Source organism: Perca flavescens, chromosome 8 (assembly GCF_004354835.1).
Source record: "Perca flavescens isolate YP-PL-M2 chromosome 8, PFLA_1.0, whole genome shotgun sequence".
In the NCBI taxonomy this organism is placed as follows: domain Eukaryota; kingdom Metazoa; phylum Chordata; class Actinopteri; order Perciformes; family Percidae; genus Perca; species Perca flavescens.
This window is the reverse complement of record NC_041338.1, coordinates 22962244-22979527: the sequence shown is the minus strand read 5'-3', so window position 1 is coordinate 22979527 and position 17284 is coordinate 22962244. Positions and strand designations below refer to the sequence as shown.

General features: G+C 41.5%; 1 protein-coding gene across 2 annotated transcripts in view; it reads left to right on the top strand.

The window, feature by feature from the left end:
- roraa (RAR-related orphan receptor A, paralog a) overlaps nt 1-14163 on the top strand; it is a 214847-nt gene extending 200684 nt beyond the window's left edge. For both annotated transcript variants that reach the window (XM_028584840.1, XM_028584841.1), the window contains 9 exons: nt 1916-2001; nt 3527-3668; nt 5933-6328; nt 6970-7091; nt 7198-7330; nt 8301-8408; nt 9364-9474; nt 9681-9793; nt 10197-14163. In XM_028584840.1, the coding sequence (XP_028440641.1) occupies nt 1916-2001; nt 3527-3668; nt 5933-6328; nt 6970-7091; nt 7198-7330; nt 8301-8408; nt 9364-9474; nt 9681-9793; nt 10197-10361 (1376 nt within the window). In that variant the 3' untranslated portion in view covers nt 10362-14163. The remainder of the gene's footprint in view (nt 1-1915; nt 2002-3526; nt 3669-5932; nt 6329-6969; nt 7092-7197; nt 7331-8300; nt 8409-9363; nt 9475-9680; nt 9794-10196) is intronic.
- Nucleotides 14164-17284: the final 3121 nt, after the last annotated feature.

Sequence of the window (17284 nt, the reverse complement as noted above, 5' to 3'; positions counted from 1 at the left end):
CCTGTCACTACAACCTTTAGCTCACCATAACCACAGCTAGTCATAATTACAGCATGCTTCAGTTGTTGTGAGTGCATGTCAGAACAAATTATGTAAGTAATGAGGCTGAAAACGCTAAAGGAGTCGAAACACACTGCACTGCTAATGCTCATGCAGGGAGAACACAAAAACAAACAATAGAGTGCACTCATACAGAGATAGACCTAACCGAAATAACAAGCAACTGTGCACAGTAAGGAAAAGATTAATTATAAATTAACCCTCTCAGTTAGGTTGTCAAAGCCCGTCTCCTGCCTGCATTTCACTCTAATCCGGGCCGACGAGGTGCAGTGCCCTCTATTGTATGTGAGAATCACAAATCGCAGGAGGTGTTGTCTGGAGGAGAATTAATTGTGCATGTTCCACCACTCCCTTTTGTTCATTTTACTAAAATGTAGGCTAATTCCATGTAAACATGGCCGATCTTGTTGACTCCAGCAGCGCGAGGAGAACAGACACAGATTCCTGAATGAATGGAGTGTGGCTCCGGGGTTAGTGGATTAGAGGCTCTGTGTTAAGGGCCTCTCCCGGGCATGCCTCAGGGACAAGGACATTATCCACATGACACATTACAAGCTCCAAGGCAGATGATTAAAATGGGCAGGGATCTCTGGATTGAACTTTAGCACAAGTACTTTTGATGTGATCAAACTAGTTTAAAGAGGTTGGTTGTTAAGGTGTGCGAGGGATATTTGAAGCATCTAGTCTAGTCATGGGAAGAGACAGTTAGGCCTGGCTAGAGGGGAGAGGCTGATGTAACACTCAGACATAGTGAATGTACCACCACTTTTTTAATTATTGTAATTTTTATTGCGTCTTATTAAGGCAAAATCATAATATTCCTCCCCTAATTGGTATAGACTTGTGTTGCAATATCTCCACATGCTCTGATTGGTTGGCTGCATGGCTGGTTGGAGAAAACCATTACATCGTGAGGAAACATCCCGCGGTGATCTTTCCTCGATTTAGATCAGATAGCGGAGTTCGTCTGGCGTTGCAGTGCGCTGTTGGGATGGTGGGACTGAGATGTTGGAGATGTGGAGGAGGGCTGTGAGATAGAGATCTCTGGAGAGAGAGGGGGGAGGGGCGGAGGGGGAAGTGGAGGTGGAGAGGGATGTAGCATCAGTGGCTGCAGTGATAAAGCTGAGATCACTGGGACGAGCTGGGAGTTCTGTGTCTCTGATGTCTGTGTGTTCTGTTGTGTTGCCCTGTGGTCCGCTCCTGAAGAGAAGACTAACGATGGATGAGGCCTGTCCTCTCTGTGCTTTTGTCCTCTATGGCGAGTGAATCACAGGGCTGTCAACAGCGCAACACGACCACAGCCACTGAACACTTTTTTCATGTAGTGTTACAGACGTGCACCCACAGTCACTGCCACCACTCTGTCCAGCACAGTGGGCATGTTATGTGTGGCCACAGGTTTTTATGGTTTTTATGGTGAAGTTTGACTCATGTGGCTAAATGAGCCTTTGTCATTGCACAAGGCAAGGGGTTTGTAGGTATAGCTGGGATTTCCTTATGTAAGTTGTGTTTAGGATGCAAATTCACACCATGTTTACATTGGCTGCTTGTGAGGACTTAAAATGGCCTCCTTTTCTATACACACACACACACACACACACACACACACACACACACACACACACACACACACACACACACACACACACATACACATACAGACATACACATACGTCCAACTCTGTAAATATTCAGCTAATGCTCTGTGGAAGTGAGGATTCAAGAGCCACTGGATGAGATGTTTTTAGAAGCACAGTGCTCTTTCATGTATCAACATGGATCCATGGTGAGGGTGTTCTACAGTGACTTGTGACAGCAAAATGTTGATTTTTTTTCTTCTTTTCTTTCATTTCAGCTCAAATCGAAATAATTCCCTGCAAGATCTGTGGAGACAAATCATCAGGCATCCATTACGGCGTGATAACATGTGAAGGCTGTAAGGTAAGCATCAAGAGACTGAACCTCGTTTGTGTCGTGGGAAGTAGTGTGTGTTTGTGTGTGTGTGTGTGTGTGTGTGTGTGTGTGTGTGTGTGTGTGTGTGTGTGTGTGTGTGTGTGTGTGTGTGTGTGTGTGTGTGTGTGTGTGTGTGTGTGTGTGTGTGAAGGACAGGAGAACTGAGAGGGGGAAGAAGACAGGGGAAATTTGAGGAGGTAAAGAAAGTTGCTTGCAAGGAAAGACGTTTGAAAATGTTGCTGAAGTTTTACGATCATTTGGAGAGGAACTGCGGAGTGTAAACACACAGAACACGATCATTAAAGTGGTCAAGCACCATAGAGGACATCACAGAAAACCACAATTAGTCGGACAAAGTCATCCCTCTGCCTTTCCCTCCCAGGGACATGTCTTTTCACTGTGTTTTTGCTTCTGCTGCAGCATGCTCTTCTTGAAATAAAATGATCAAAAGGAGAGTGCTTTGAATTATAGCAGATTGTTGGCTGTTTGCTACAGTGTTGCTTCCATTGAAGCCTTCTTTTGTACTGTTTCAAATGCACCAGCCATTCACAGTGAGGGCAATTTTGTGCTTAGAGTGTATTCTTGTCCCTGTGCTTGTCACCAGGCACATCATTAGCATTCCTCAGCCAGCCTGCACCTTTGCTGTTTCCTCCTGCGTGTGTGCCTGTGTGTGTGTGTGTGCCTGTGTATGTGTGCATGTCTGTGTGCGTGTGTGTGAGAGAGAAAGAGATTCCTGTTCTTCCCAGTGCTCCTCTCCCTCACACAGGAGCTGGAAGGAACAAAACACTAAAGAATAAACTGCTGAATTCTATCTTTAATGATTGCTAATTAGTCCAAGGCAGAGAAGCCTTTAATGATATGTGCAAGTACAAAAGTTTGGACCATAAATCATAGCATTATTAAAGAGTGCTGCTTGTCACTGGCAGTTATAGCCTGTTTCCATAATGGCTTCCATTATAAAGCAACTTGGCAGCTGTCAGCTGTTTTCTTGTAATTAAATAGCCAATGAGCAGCTAATTAAGACATATGTGTATGGAGCAGTAGAGTGGGGCATGTTAATGATGTGCTGGAATCAATTCATTAAGTCAAAGGATGAGGAATCCAGTCGGTGTGCGTTCGCAATCCTTTAGCACTGCACATGCCAGTGCTGCGTTAATCAACACTAATAACCCCACCGAAGAAAAATACCATCCGCTGTTATCATTCCTACTAAAACACACCACCCTCATGCTGAACACAGTGGTGAAATAAAGCACTCTTTGATTGCCAGATATTACAGCGGCCAGAAAAATACAGTATCATCACAGTGGTTTTATTATCTAATCTGTTTGGCAGCAGTAAAATAAAAATATCAGCACTAGAAAAATAGTAAATCACTATCAATCAGTAATGGATTTTGTCAGCACTAAAACACTATGAAGCCATGAATTGGTCCTTTAGTCCCAGAACATTTTTCCACCCACAGTTGTTCATCCAGTAACCCAAGGTCTTTCCATGCCCCTTTCCTGTGCAGGGCTTCTTCAGGAGGAGTCAGCAGAGCAATGCAGCCTACTCCTGCCCCCGTCAGAAGAACTGCCTGATCGACCGCACCAGCCGCAACCGCTGCCAGCACTGCCGGCTGCAGAAGTGCCTGGCAGTGGGCATGTCACGAGATGGTAAGTGCTTGATGGAAGAGGTGGGCGGATACAGCAGGGTTGCATGGTGAGTCGGGAGAGGTGAAGAGCCCAGGTTCAAGCCCCTGTGTGGGCAAGAATCTGCTCTGCTGAAGTGTCTTTGAACCAGTGCTTCAGGGATGCTGTTGTGGACTCTGACCTCCCTCTGAAGGCGTGCAAGATCCAAACATCAATTGTCATTTTTAGAAGTTATTGGTAGTGTATATTTCAGGCTCATTATGTATTATAAAAATACCAATCCAGGTATTCTGATTCTGTTTATTTTAAAATAATGAGTGAAGACTGGATACAAAAATCAATAACACAGAAATGCAGGACATTGTTTACTGTAAACTACTAGTCAGTATCTTCTTGCGGCAGAAAATGCAACTTTTTGGTATGTGGGGACAAAAAATGTCCTTATTCCCAGGTAGAAATCTGTATTTTTCAGAGAAAATCGGTAAAAGTGATGAACCAGAGGTATATTTCCTGAAGATTCAGAAAAGCAACACCATAACTTTATTGCAAGTCATAGCTGCTTTTAAGTAGCCATTTATTCAATTCAATTTTATTTATAGTGTCAAGCCATAACAGAAGTTATCTCAGGACATGTACGTAACAGATGGAGTAGGTCTAGACCACACATCATTTACAGAAACCCAACAATTCCCCTGTGCGTGTTACTTTCTGTCTATCATTATTGTTATTTGGTTTTTTATTCCTGACCCTATATTGATGTAGTACTGTATACTGATAGTTTGTTTTAGAGACAAAGAAAATACACACAGATAATGACCGCCATTATTCTCAAAGAGACATGTACACATGCTAAGACGTCAGTCTGTGTTCATTGTCTGCCAGTCGCAGGTGAGTGCTTTGTCTGTGGGACTAATTTGTTGCTGTAATAGAAACTAGGTTTGAGAAATAGGAGGTTGTTAGAGGTTGTCATTAGTGTTTCGGCATCTGAGATGCTGTAATGGGAGCGCACAGGTGGGGATGTGTGCTGGAGGGCTCCTGCTGTGCCAGGCTGGTCCAGACAGGGCTGGTCCAGACTGGGCTGAGCTGAGGAGATAATGTCAGAACAAAGCAGATATATGATGTGTTTGTTGTTGTTGTTGTAAAACACACACAGGACAAGGATTCACACCGACAAAAGAAAACCGGAATATACATGCACATATCTGTATGCACACTACTTCACTAAAATTCAGTTACACACACATATTCATTAATGTGAATGAACACAGAAGTACATTAGCACTTATGAGTGCCTCTGCATAGCCAAACGCATGCACATACACACACACACGGATACACACACACACTCACACACTTAGGACAGACGAAGGTGACTCTTGCCTTCACTCAACACACCAGAGCCCATCTGCCCGCACTCTCCTCCTTGCCGCTTCACTTGCTTTTCACTGTGCATAGACAAACACACACACACACACACACACACACACACACACACACACACACACACACACAAAGACACACACACACACACACACACACACTGTGACCAGCTGACATACTGCCAGGCCCCCAGAACTCTGGCCAAGGAGTCTCTTTCTCAGCACCACTGTTTAGTCTGGAAACCTTGAACCAGGAGGCAGCAACTTAGCCTGTGTCATGTTTGAGTGGCTGGTAAGCTGTTAGTCACTTCCCACTTCTGCCACTTTACTTATGAAGCTGTTCATTTTTATAATACTCTCTGTCATTACTGATCCCTCCTGAAATATGGAGATTTGCTTTTTTTTTTACATCCGTGTTATCTGTTAAAAGAGTATATCTCTCTTAATTTACTGTACTGTACATCCGTATGGTGTATGATGCTAATAGCAGGTGTCTTTTGGTCTAATAGCAACATACAAATTGAAAGATGATCTCTGAATGTGGTACAGAACAACATTATTTTGTGCCCAAAAAATCCCCAATTCAATCCTTTTGTTTTGTCCAAACAAGTCATTTTTATCTCAGTCTCAGATGGCATTTTAGTTTTTCTTTAAAGCAGTCAGAATTGAACCAATAGTGTGAGATAATATGATTTGTTCTCAGAGCAGTTACACAGTTTTAGGCATTCTCTAGAATAGCAATCGCATTTTAAGGGACGTATATACTGTATAAACTGTATATACTGTATGTTACTAATTAACTAGGGCTTTCATATTATTTTATGTACAATTTATTTATTATCACATATTTATGTTTTGTTTGTGATAGTTCACTAGAGTCTCACACATGTTTTGTCCTGCTAATCACAGCGGTGAAGTTTGGCCGCATGTCGAAGAAGCAGCGAGACAGCCTGTACGCTGAGGTCCAGAAGCACCGGCTGCAGCAGCAGCAGCGTGACCACCAACAACAGCCCGGAGAGGCAGAGCCGCTCACACCTAGCTATGGCCTCTCAGCCAACGGCCTCACAGAGCTCCATGACGACCTCAGCGGCTACATGGATGGTCACACCCCTGATGGCAGCAAACCAGACTCGGCGGTTAGCAGCTTCTACCTGGACATCCAGCCATCTCCTGACCAGTCAGGCCTGGACATCAACGGCATCAAGCCGGAGCCCATCTGCGACTTTGCCCCCGGCTCTGGCTTCTTCCCTTACTGCTCCTTCACCAACGGAGAAACCTCCCCCACCGTGTCCATGGCTGAACTAGGTAAGGAGCAGGAGAGAGGCAGGGGGAGACGAGAGGAGAGACAGCAAAATGGAGGAGGGGGGAGAACAACTCAACCGTGGGGCAAACGACACAAAGGTTGCTTAAAATAGCAGGAGGTTGGAGACTCATCTCCAACACTCATTAAAAGAGCCTCTTTTTTTGTAATTAGTTTCCATTAATTAGGGCCAATCAGGATACAGCAGGGCAGGTGTCTGGGGAAATCATTTTTTTAGGCTCCCCTGTGCCTAGGAACTCCTTTTAACAGATGTGTTTTCAAAACCATTTAAATTCTTATACTCAATATTTCTCTCCCAGAAAATGTGACCTTTGTTTCAGTGAGTAACGTGGCGCCCCTCCTCCCCTCCATGCATTTGTGTCATAACTAGATTGGTTTTGCCTCAACCTTAAGTTATGAGCTTCCTGCAGGCAGTAAAAGAAAATGTCAACAAGCCTTTTCCCAGTCAAAAAAGCCCACACGTATCCGCCTCTCCACCTTTTTGTAAGCTCAGTAAATAAATCTTCTTTTCCTGAGGCGTATTTCATCAGTGAGGTCTTCACTTTCACATCGCCGTGTGAGTAACACTTAGATCTCAACTGTGATCTTCTGGGTTTCTGACGATGGTACAATGGTTGTGTTGCAGAGCACCTGGCCCAGAACATCTCCAAGTCACACATGGAGACATGTCAGTACCTGAGGGAGGAGCTGCAGCAGATGACCTGGCAGGCCTTCCTGCAGGAGGAGGTCGAGAGCTACCAGAGCAAGGTACTTTGACCACAGCAGCGGCCTATGCTTGCCTCCACAACAGCTACAGAAATCAAATCCATTGTTTTAAAGTAGATAACTCATTCTCTGTCCTATCTGTTCTTAGCCCCGGGAAGTCATGTGGCAGCTGTGTGCTATCAAAATAACAGAGGCCATTCAGTATGTGGTGGAGTTCGCCAAGCGCATCGACGGCTTCATGGAGCTGTGTCAGAACGATCAGATAGTGCTGCTGAAAGCAGGTATGACAGCCTGTCAACATGGCCTGCTGCCGTCAAACTCACCCACCACCACCACCCCTCTCCCCCCCCCCCCCTCTGGCATTGTCACAAGGGCGTAGCTGACCTGACTACACGAAGCCCTCTTCTTCACACGCACAGACAGTGTCACAGAGAGGAGACCCCACCCTGCCTGTTTCCTCTGTCTGTCTCTGTCGCTCTCTATTTTGTTCTGTTCATTAGATACAAAGCAGGAATGGACACAGCATTAGATTAGCAATGTGTTCCTGAGCTCAGATAATACCTATCATGACGGCTGCCAGTCCCCTCTCTTTTCCCAGACACCGATGATGTCTGCTTATTCAAACTGCTCTCATACTTACAGAATATTAAATGCAGCTATGGCTCTGTGCACGCTGTCACCTATATTTACGCATAAATACGGATGCTCAAACACACAGATACAAACATACCACACATGCAATAAACAATCACCCCTCGTGAGTCTTTCCCTTAGGAATATTTACATTAGCACAGCCAAAATGAATAATGAAAGAAGGCCGAGATCCCTTGTCAGACATGACATTGTAAAACAGTGGCATCTCCCTTCGAGGCAGTAATGGCTTCTGTTACATTTTCTTGATCCTCTTATCCACTCCCACGGAGTGGTACAAAATTGCAGAATAGAATAAATTCCCTACCTATCTTACTAAATAAAGGTTGAATGAATAAGCACTGTCACTACTGAATGAAGCGCAATTTTTATCTGGCATGTCATTATGGAAGAATAGCCTTCTGTCTATGATATTATCATCTGCAGAGGTGTTTTTTTATCCCTCTGATGGCAGGCTTCTTTATTTCAAAGTGGTTGTGTTACTCATTGTAGAAGAATAGCACAAAGTACAATCATGTGTTTTGCATCCCGTACTGATGTGGAACTGTGAGGGAAAAGCAGTGCTCAGATTCAGCATCTTGTTCCTGTCTGTCTCCACAGGCTCTTTGGAAGTTGTGTTTGTCAGAATGTGCCGTGCCTTTGACTCGCAAAACAACACTGTCTATTTTGATGGAAAGTATGCCGGACCTGATGTGTTCAAGTCATTAGGTAAGTGGGGTGGGTGTGGGTGGATGTATGCGTGTGGTGCACATTTGAGTGAGTTTGCATGTGTGTATTTGTGTGCTGCCATGTTGTGTGTTTCTTACAGTGTCTTATTCCCTCCTTTGGTGTAATAGCCAAAATTAGAGTCTGCTGATCTGAAGGCCTGGAAGCAAACTCATCCCTGCCTCACCTGGCATTGCTGTCTCTGCTATGGTTATTTATGGTAGAACAGAGATGTTAGTGAGGCTCTGCTGCATATGGCTCCTGTAACTGTGGAATAAATAAAGCCAGACGGAGTGTCTTTAGGGAGAGCGCTATCAAAACCATCATTGATAGTCTGATATAAAAACATCTCAAGCGAAAGCAAATAGCATTCGTGTTTGACTGCCATGACATTAGTAAGACTCTCCACCATGGATTTACTCGCATTTCCAACTGCCTTTTGACAGAGGAAAATGTAAATGTGTCCCATGGTGGCAGTAAAAATGCTGAATTCTGTTTCTTAGTGTAAGTTTTTGTGTGTGTGTGTGTGTGTGTGTGTGTGTGTGAGTGAGCATGTGTATCTGTCCCAGCTTCAAGAGTCCCAGTGTCCTGTGTGTTTTTACAGAGGTCCGTAGTGGGGTAGGCAGAGTGATGGGCTTTCCGAGCAGCGGTGGCATCCGCCTGTCTCTCTATATCCCCGATAATTGATTTAACTAAAAGCCTCAATAGTGACCTCATTTTGGCTTGCATAACACCACCCAACTGCCAAAAGTGACTCGTCTGGGAGGCAAAACTCAGTAAAAGCATTGCCTGTTCTGCTTAAGACGCTCCCATGTGCTGTCAGCATGCCGCTCTTTTTCATTCCTTCCCCTTCCTCTCCCTGCCGTGTGTACCTCTCTCCCAATAAAGATCAAGAGTGGATGTTGTTCTTTGGTCTTCCTCATCCTAAGCCCTCTCTCTGTGTCCTTTGCTGTGGCAGGCTGTGACGACTTGATCAGCTCCGTCTTCGAGTTTGGGAAAAACTTGTGTTCTATGCACCTGTCTGAGGATGAGATCGCCCTGTTCTCCGCCTTTGTGTTGATGTCTGCTGGTAGGTGTCACTCACAGTGCAAAGAGGGGAAAAAAGTAGACGCACATTCACCACGAAAAGGAACGCAGTTGCCCTCCTGTTTTTCTCTGTCAATTAGTATCTTATATTAGTGGCACTGCATCATTTCCTTTTCGCATGAGTTGACTTTTCAGGGGCCTACACGTGTTATTTACAGTAACAAAACGTTGTGATAATTTACCTTACAGACCGATCTTGGCTCCAGGAGAAGGTGAAGGTTGAGAAACTCCAGCAGAAGATCCAACTGGCTCTCCAGCACGTCCTGCAAAAGAACCACAGAGAGGATGGGATACTTACAAAGGTACATTGCTATGCAGTACACACTCCATCCATTATGCCTGAAAGTGGCTGTCTGCTAAGCATGCTCTAACCTTGTAGCAGTGCAATCTCCCACTGTTTAGGATCTTTATCTACAGGCCATCAACCATTTGTTTGTGCATTACATTAAACTAACACAGATTTCAGGGGAAACATTTATGATGTTACATCAAATCAGTAGAGAAGTGGCAATATATCAATTGCACCAGCTCCATAATAGGAAGTGTCAAGTTTTCCTTGTGGCAGAATGCTTGTCTCGATATTTACAAGTCTGTTTGTCCTGTGTTAGAGGGAATACACTGTAGGGAGGAATGTTTTTCACTACCATTGCTCCATGTCCTTGCCTCCCTGTGAATCTAAACAACCTGTCTCCTCTCTCTCCACAGTTGATATGCAAAGTGTCGACACTGCGAGCGCTGTGCAGTAGGCATACAGAGAAGCTTACAGCTTTCAAAGCAATATACCCAGACATTGTGCGTGCCCACTTCCCCCCCTTATACAAGGAGCTGTTCGGATCAGACTTTGAGCAGTCCATGCCCGTTGACGGGTAGCAGCCCTGCCAGGTGCCAGTGTGCCCACCGTAGGGGAATGTGGAAGAGGAGGAATCTGAGACACTTTATTGGTGCCCTGCACAAACCAGAGCGGACAGATGGCAGGCTGTTCAACTTCTTCTTTTACATTAAAGGGGAGGGCTTAGGGAGTTGATTCTCAAGGTTTACTTTATCAAATTTAGTTCTCTTTGGAAGACTTGTGGGACCCGACACCCCATGGGACACGAAGAGGAGATAGGGACAAATAATTTCTGTCTGGTTGAACTTGACCCTCTTTTGCGTATTTCTAACATGGAACTCATGATTCACTTAATTTCACTCATTCATTCTCACCAGTATTTATTGAATTGCCATTATTATGATTTACCTGTGCATCTGACTTGTAATTGTGTAAACAATTACTGAGTTGATTTTGGAATTAAAATAGCTGAAGACGTCTTCAATTAAAAGATAAATCAGTATTTATCAGTATTATTTTTCAGATTACATTCCCAAAACAGTTTTGGTATTATCCCTATCTCCCAAACTGAAATAAATAGCTGACAAATGCGCACATTTTGGTCAAGTTCAGCCCTTTTTCTCTTGTGTTCAGTCATATTTTTTGGACACGGTTCATGGATTGAAAACTCACAGCGACTTTGAGCGAGGGTCTGTCGGCATGGTAATGCAACCGGAACCTCTCTATGGACAATCGTTAAAAAAAAAGAAAAAAAAGAAACAGAATTCTGGTAATTCTAATGAAAACGCAATGATTTTAGCTGTCAAAGACTCCATCCACCATTGTTGCATAGTGAAATCATGTAAGGCCATCTGCTATTAATCCTTCTCTGGACAGGTGCCCTGGGGAAGCACAGGGCACCAACACAATGAAAAGGGTCCATTCCACCTGTTTTATAATGTACTACAGGGTATATGGTCATAAGTACTTACTATACAGAAAAAAGTAATGTTTATAGAATCTATTTTAAATAACATGTATGATATTAGTAGTTAGACCATTCTTAATTGTTGAATTGATAAGGCACTTTTATTTACACCTTTCTTTAATTTAAGACTTGTATATTTACCTAGTGATGTGTTGCATGTGCACAAGAAATACAAGTTGAACCATGGTCACAGAGGCTAGTCCTTGGAGCTGCAGATGATACTGGTCTGGAAGTGTAAGGGCTGTTTGTTAGGATTGCTGGCGAGGCTGCTGGTTGGTGAACAAAGAGGCACGGATGAGAAGGCAGGTTAGAGGAGCTCTATCCCCTGTTACCTCAACAACCGCCTCCATGACACCTGTCCAAATGTAGCTCTGATACTCCTTTTAGGGAGAATGCACACGTACAATAAGGGCCAACAAACCTTGAAGTGACGTTACAGTCTCTTGGCTTTCGCATTCGATTTCTACATATTTGGTACTAATTTTACTTTGAAAAACCTCACAAATTATGTAAAGAAGGCCACAAGGAAACACAGAAATGAAACATCTTAGCCAGGTCTTACAAATCAACATTGAATAGCTGTGGGTCGGACTGGGAAGATCTACATTCAACACACACACACACACACACACACACACACACACACACACACACACACACACACACACACACACACACACACACACACACACAGACTTTAGTCCAATTGTTCCATCTAGTGGAATGTAAAGATACAGCAAGCAAGTTGACAGCCTAATGACAAAGATACAGGGTCTAACTTAAAAGCACATTCTGTCAAAATGTTTTGAGTGTTTTGTTGTTGTTGTTGTTGTTGTTGTTGTTGTTGTTGTTGTTGTTTTAGTGACTTTATCTGCCTTCTCACCACAGCCTCAGCCTCAGCAACGCCACAACAGGACACAGAAGGAACAGTAAAGGGAAAGTGAATATTCAAAGCCTTGTCTGGTAGTAAAGCTTCTATTTTTGTAACATGTTTTGGTTTAATAAACTCATGACAGAGAATGAGGGAGAGAAAAAGATGTCAGGTAGCACTTAACTATATCCCTGCAATAATTAGACTAGCTGTTGTTTGTATGATTAGGGAAGAAACATAAAAATGGTAGGACAAGTGCTATTTTCAGAATGCTTTGTTGTTGTGCTTCTGTTTTGTTGAGTGTGTCTTTCTTGTCAGTGTGGTAGTAAAGTGGTAGAAAAAACCCTGGATGTGCCAAACAGTAGTCGTTGCTTCCGCTTCCCAGTCTACTCGTCTATAATGTGTAGAATGGATTCCTAAGACATTCCAGCAATCTCAGTAGCGGCTTTTAGAAATATCTTTAAAAAAAAGAGAAAAAAAGAAAGAAAAAAAAATATCCCTTTAGAAACCCAACAAAGCATGTTGATACATCTGTCACCAACCGTAACATAGAATCCAGTTGTTTGTCTTTTGTTTTCTGTTTGCACACTTATCATTCCTCTGCCGTGCAATCTGTACAAGGCGTTAATGCCTTGTGCTGTCACCCCTCAGGGAAGAGTTTCTTTTGCGCTTTCTGTTTGAGAGGACGTTTGTTTGTACTCATTAGGTTTAGTTTGTGTTTTTGTCAGGGATGTTCCATCAGAAGTGGTTGAGATTTAACAGTTGAATATTCATCAGAATTTTACATTATGGATGTCCTTAGGGGGCCTCCAGCCACTCAAAAACCACTGCGCCCCTGCGGTCAAGTTCAAGAAAATCTCATTTGTAAAAAAAAAGCAACAAACCCCATCACTTTTACAAATCGCAGTTTTATTAGAACACAGCATATTCCTGTCACACAAAAATCTGTTTAGGTTTCAAACGGTGTCATCAGGGTCTTTAAAAATGATAACCCTCTTTGTTAGATAAACCAAATATTCTTATGCAATACTAAATCAGTTGTGTTTGGGTTGTAGTAGATATGCTGTACCTAAGTAATAATTTCTGTTATGATGATCCAATGCTATTTGGATATGCACAAGCCCTCTACGACTAGTAAACCTCAGTCTCCCAGCAAAAGAAACCCAGTCTGGAACACTGCTAGACAATCCAGGTTGAGAGGCCCAGTGGCCCGCCAAGAGCAGCGAAAGAGGATGAGGTGTGAACGCTCAGGGAGGTAACAGGTAGACCGAAGAAGCAGCTCACTTTCCTCTGGACAGTTGCAGAGCATTTGATTAGCTCTTATGTGAATTTATGAGGTCTTGTAAAAGCACTTGATTGATGAGAGGATGAGGCCTAGCACACTGAACATACAGTACAGCACTTACTGTTCAGAAAGCAATTAAGAGATGGAGGTTTGGCTGATAGCCTGTTATTTATTTGCAAAAAAAAAAAAAATTGGGATGTTTTTTGAAAATGATTCCACTGTTGTAATATTGCTTGATTGTCACATAAAACAATTCAGTATTTTCTCAAACATGATCAGCTAAGGTCTACCACCAAAACAGTTCTTTTCTTATAAAGTGAAAACTTGTTTTTCATTCAAGTGGCATGTAATGTGTTCTACAATATAAAACAAGCAATATGCCTTGTGTTACAATTACGGGTCTCTACAGTGCAGTCATCATCCTTTTTTGATTTTATTTATTCAGCTGATTCAAACTGATGACGTTTACTCTCAGTCTAGAAAAAACTGCCCCATTGCTCTGTTTTCATATTATGTACTGGTATTGATAATGGCAGGATAGCAGAAAATGGTCATCAAACACACGGATACTTGTGTCTATAAACTGCACCTTCACACTGGCCTGTAGAGTGATGTCCTTCTGTATATTCTCACTTGAGATATCCCGATTTAAGTAAGGGATTGATACTAAGTGTGCTATTCAATCAGTGTATAGTATACAGTAAAATGTGCTGGTCCTTCTGTCTCTGCTCTGTTGTCTGTTTGTAAAAAGCAAAAGTGTGTGTGTGCGTGTGTGTGTGTGTGTGTGTGTGTGTGTGTGTGTGTGTATGTCTGTTCTCACAGTGTGTGAATAAAATAAACCCCAGACAAGGCTTTAATAATAACTGAGGAATAGGGTTATGTGGACAAGGTTTTTATTTTGGACTTTATAAAAAATAAAAAAAAAAGGTTTTGGAAATGCTGAGCTTGATCCATCCATAATAGGTGTAGGTTTTAAAAGCATGACATAACGCCTTCAACAATTCATAGGTTGCAGAATGCTGTGAGGCAACATTGACCAGCTTCGCAGCGAAAACATGCTTCGCTGTAAGTTCGGACAGCACAGCCACGGCCTGAGCTGTAATGAATTCTGGAGTGTAAATTGTGAAAATGAGTCTTCTCGGCCATAAATTGTGAAGATCAGTGTTATGTCACGCTTAAAGTTGTGCTGGAGTGTCGGTGTGTTATCCAGAATTATGAGTCAGTCATCACATTTTAACAGAACTCATTTTCCAAAGCACAGCTGATAAGGATTTATGATTAAAAATACGTTTAAGGATATAGTTTAAAAAAATAAATAAAAGCAACTTTTAGCCATATTCGAATGTCAAGCAATAATATATGTCTGTGTATTGTTTTTGATTCTTTTGTGCATAATAGTCTTTGAACATCTGCATGTAAATACACCTCTTATTTATCACCTTTTTGGTTTATTTTGTGTTGATTTCGTGGATGTTTTTATGTTTCATCTGTATATTTGACCAGTTCTGTTCCCAGGTGGAGAACTAAGAACTATGATATGGCCTGTATGCTGTAAATCTTATTTTCTCACTTTCTCTCTCCCTCATTCTCGGCTGTTCATTCACCATATTTAATGTTATTATTGATCACATGTATAAAGGTAGCTTTGTTATTTCTGTCAGTATAGGTAAGAGGAAAATACTGCTACTAAGGCCTACCCAGTGAATCTATTTATCTGTTTATCAATTACACCATATTGTACGATAACTCTGTTTACTAGTTTGCTTCCCTCCTTTAGGATTAGTTTGATAGAGAGGGTGTGCTGACATTTATTTTGTGTTGCCCTGATGTGTGGTGTTAGGTAAGTTCATTTTGTGAACAAAGTATTGATTCCTAAGTCTGGCCGCCCTATTAGTCCATTAATTGCATTGCATATTAATGTATTATTAATATTAGGACTCAATAAATAATAATTATGATAATGAAAATGATAGTGGTAAAATTACCCAGCCAGTACCTGTATCAGTGTGCTAGTCTTGGGATAAGGCACTTATTTCCTTCTGACTTATAGCAAAGCTAGTATCTGCTAATTAACAAGCTATTTAAGGTTGCTTTTCTGGTTTGTGGAAAAATGATAATATTAAAACTAAAACAGCAGTATTGTGTTTTTTTTCTTTGTCTGATTGTAAAAACCACTCACTGAGGCTATAGTTTGTCAGGTTTTAAGATACTAAATATTTACCTCTCTTGTGTCTGCTTTACCTGATGCAGGGAAGTGGTGCTTGGATTTTAATAAAGCCTCAGTATGCTTTTGTTATTCCCCATTTTAGACTACCCTGAAACTGGTTTCTTCAGACCAGTAGCATACAACTCTTGCACCACATGAAGTGTTACAAATTTACATGAAATAATTGCCATTTGAGGACAAAGTTGACCTTTTCTCTCCACTCTGTAGCAAATATCAGTGAGAATATGTTTGCAATAATTCACAACGTATCACACTGAGTGCCTCTCGGTGTAACAAGATGCATACATGGTTCTGATTGTCTTTTTTTGTGGTTTTCCAGACGTGTAATGAAGTGACAATGTATTTTGTACATGAGGATTAATTCTCAACTCACACATGCTTCAAATGTTTTTTCAGACTCTTTCTTTTTGTGATGTTAATCATTTTCATGTGGGTTGATGTTAAAGGTTTTCAATGTATAGATGGTCCGTTTAGAGTGTACATGTCACCCCTCACCTTGTTTTTTGAGAAACATAACTGAAGTTTGTTTCATGTTGATCTAGAATGGTCAAATAAATGCTCGCAGACAATATTACAGAAAAGTTCACCTTTTTTTGAACAGGTAACCCACATTTCTTCACTTTCTGTTTGTTTTATATCAGCTTTTTTATTTCACTGAGATTTACTAATGCATTGTATATCAAGTAGTTGTTTGTAAAAGAGGCATACAACACATCTGGATTTCTTTAATGTTCTGTGTTTAATGTGTGCTCAGTCGGTTGGGGTAACTAAAAATGAAGGGTGGGTGGATTCTTTTTTTCCATGTAAAAGCAGTGCAAATTATGGGAAAGCCGAAACTAGTGTGTGGTTGTCACAAATTTCTAAGTCACACGTTTGCTACTGATATAAAAATGGGGACAGATGATCATGTACCTTTTTATCCAGCTCTTTTGAACTCTCTTTAGCAGGTAGTCTATTCACAAACGTAGTTTTGCTCCTTCTCGTCTGATTCTTAAATATGAAAATAAGTATTTTGATTCATTTTGTAAATACAGCTGTAAAGAAAAATAAGAAATTTAATGTTGTCTTTTAAATACTTTTCATTCTAATATGAATGTTGTTATATTGTACTTAGAAACTGTACCTTTAATATTACCTTTATTAAAAGTGCATTGGACACATCGATTTTAGATGTGCTTTATGTGCTGTTATCCCATAATAAAATTTACCGCTTGTAATGGGCTTTTATTTCCTGACTTTTTATCTGTCTCTGTTGTCTGCTCTCTCTTTAGCTCACTTTTTAACCAAATTGAAAATTTTTGATTCACAGTAATTTTATCATGCCAAACAGCTCAAATTAATGTTTCAATATTTGGTGGTAGCCTCACTCCTGGCACGTATTCTCTAAATTCTGAGAACAAATCTAAATCTGTGAATAATCTAAATTTGTATAGCTGGCTATGAAAATCTGAACAAAGGTATGACAACATGTTAAGCCCACACTAAAAAAAATTATTAAGAAAACATATTCAAAGACTTTTTTTTAATCTAAGAAGTACTTAAACAGTGTAAATACATCCCTGGCCATATACACATGAAGCTGCAGAACCATTTAAGCAATATGAGAACTTGATT